The 2,459-nt window shown below is 40.8% G+C and overlaps 1 protein-coding gene across 1 annotated transcript; it reads right to left on the reverse strand.

Moving 5' to 3' along the window:
- Positions 1 to 678: 678 nt before the first annotated feature.
- LOC127295365 (small ribosomal subunit protein uS14) lies at positions 679 to 2,126 on the reverse strand. The gene is made up of 3 exons (XM_051325307.2): positions 1,970 to 2,126; positions 1,254 to 1,353; positions 679 to 917 (listed from the first exon to the last, which is right to left on the reverse strand). Exons 1-3 carry the CDS (start codon positions 2,029 to 2,031, stop codon positions 909 to 911), a joined length of 171 nt encoding a protein of 56 aa, XP_051181267.1. The 5' UTR covers positions 2,032 to 2,126; the 3' UTR covers positions 679 to 908.
- Positions 2,127 to 2,459: the final 333 nt, after the last annotated feature.

A 2,459-nucleotide genomic window follows, 5' to 3' on the forward strand; every position in this document is an offset into this window, starting at 1 on the left:
TTAATCTGAGACGGAGGGAGTACTACTCTATGTTACTCCCCACTATGACTAGTCTTATAAAACTTGCGCATTTTTCTTAATCATAAATTGGAAATGTTAGATGTTTATTTTCTAATAATGATATAATTCTTAGGTTTTACAACTGATATTATGTTGGCAAATTGATAACCCTCTATACGTGGAAACCCTACAAAATGGAACGACGGGAGTAGAAAACCAGATTGCCACCAAAATCATCATACCAAATTCAATTGTCGTGGACGTGTGGCTCAACAGTCGTTAATTCAGTCTAAAATTACTGGCAACTTCCAACTTTCTGCCAACACATGGGAGGGATGGACAAAATTTTGGTATGGCAAAACTAAACATAAATACCTCAAATCCCAAAAAAAGAATGTTGCTCAAGTTTGTCAGATACGGTTTATCTATATATGCTTTGTGTGTAGATACATTCATATCTAGAAAAAGTTGAGCAGCTCTATTTTTAGAAGAGAAATAGTAGAGTAGTATAAATATATCGTAGCAATAACAACTGGATCATGGCTGACAAAATCAAGTGGAAACTTTGTTTCACTGCAACCCAGAACCACATCAACTAAATCAAAAGAGCAATTTGATTCACACAGATTTTATCATGGAGGGGACTGTAGTAGCAACCAATAAGCATGGAACAATCCAGAAGCATTAGAGGCATTCCAAGTCAAATCAGGGCAAAGTCGTCGAATACAAGAAATTACTTCAATTTTGATCACATAGTCACTTTAACAGCCACATGGTTCTCACCAAAACTTCAACAAGCTTACTAGCATAGTACTCTGAACAAAAAGCTAAAGCATATAAATTAAGCCTTCACTGAAGGATCCATTCCTCTGATGCAGGTACAGATCTCAGTCAGACAAGAAGAGTCTTCAACGGTACTGCAAGGAAAATCACAAGTTAAAAGACTTTTCTCAGATAAAAGCTTCTAAACTATAATTTCACCAACAAGTCTAATTGTGTATCACACAATGACGTGTTTAGAAGCATATGCAAGAAAAAACTAAATCATGTATACAATCGTCGCGATCACCGTTGTAATTGACTGATTTGATTCAAGGATCACAAGAACATTGGATTATATATAATCTCACAACAGTAAAAAGAGGAACCTTAATAGCATCCTAAAGATACTGCAGTTCAAGCAATTGAAGCATAATGAACTAGTCAAAACTTACTGAACAACTCAATAAAGAACAGGATAAGGCGAGTATTACCTTGATGAAGCCAATGTCCTTGGCGTTGCTGCGGAAGCACTGCCTGCAGCACATGAGGCCGTACTTCCTGATCAGACCATGAGAGTTGCCACAGACCCGGCTGCCAAAAATGAACAAACTAGTCAGTACAGAACAAATGGGAGCGCAACTCATACAACATGCTTGAAACAACAACAGTTGAAGCTAACATTGTTATCTCTCGAGTAATGTAAAGCAAACAAAGAGCAGGATTACAATAACTGAAATAGATGAACGTTGACAGCACCACATACTATGTATGACGAACTTCGGTGCAAGTTTTTCAGTTCAGTGTCACGTACACCATAGTTAAAAGTATATTAATAAACGCAAGTCTAGAGGAGTTCAAGCACAGTTCCTAGCACAAGTAGATATATTAGCCTTGCGAGCACTGCCATCAAACAACATCAGACTAGCAGGCAGAACATGGTTTCCTAGTAGTTAACAAATGGTCCAAAGTCCAAACTACAGCAACATACACAAAAATGACAGTGTATTGACAGCATCAAGCAGCTCTAACGAAGTACTTAGCACAGTTTGAGGAAACTATTAACGACGCGTCACATCCAAGACAGCTCCAAATTCACGTAGCAGTCTTATCATCAGAACAAACAAGGCGCGAATTGAATGTTTCTAATCCACTAGCAAGCAAGCTGAACTGTGAATTGCGCACGGTGGCGATGTGGAGAGAGATGTACCAGACGCGGGAGCCGGGGCCGTAGTTCTTGGGGTGGGAGTTCCACACGTTGTCGTGACCCATCTTCTTCTTCTTCTCCGAGCGCTTCCTTTCTGGTGAACGGCGGCTCGCGAACTCGATGCGATTTGAGGGGCGGCGGCGGCGCGAGGAGATGGCGAGGCTATATAGGTCTCACAAGGAGTGGAACCCTAGCTCGGCGCTCCGGGTGTTTGAAGTTGGGCTGGGCCTAAGTTAGGGGAGATACATGGGCTTTTCAGTTACCTCCTGAAGATATGGAAGCCCGTCTGTCACCTAGGCCCATCGGCATTCGCTTGTGCTTCTTTTTTTGTTCTCCTCCAAATTATTTTTAGGGAAAGTGCTGTTCTAACAGGGTAAATGATCACCTGTTTGCAACTCTTTCCAATTTGATTCCTACAGTATTTATAGATGCAAATAATCCCTACGATCCGAAAGCTTGGAAGCAGGGGTTGGAGAAGGGGAAATTATACGTC

This window comes from Lolium perenne, chromosome 4 (genome assembly GCF_019359855.2).
Source record: "Lolium perenne isolate Kyuss_39 chromosome 4, Kyuss_2.0, whole genome shotgun sequence".
Lineage (NCBI taxonomy): Eukaryota > Viridiplantae > Streptophyta > Magnoliopsida > Poales > Poaceae > Lolium > Lolium perenne.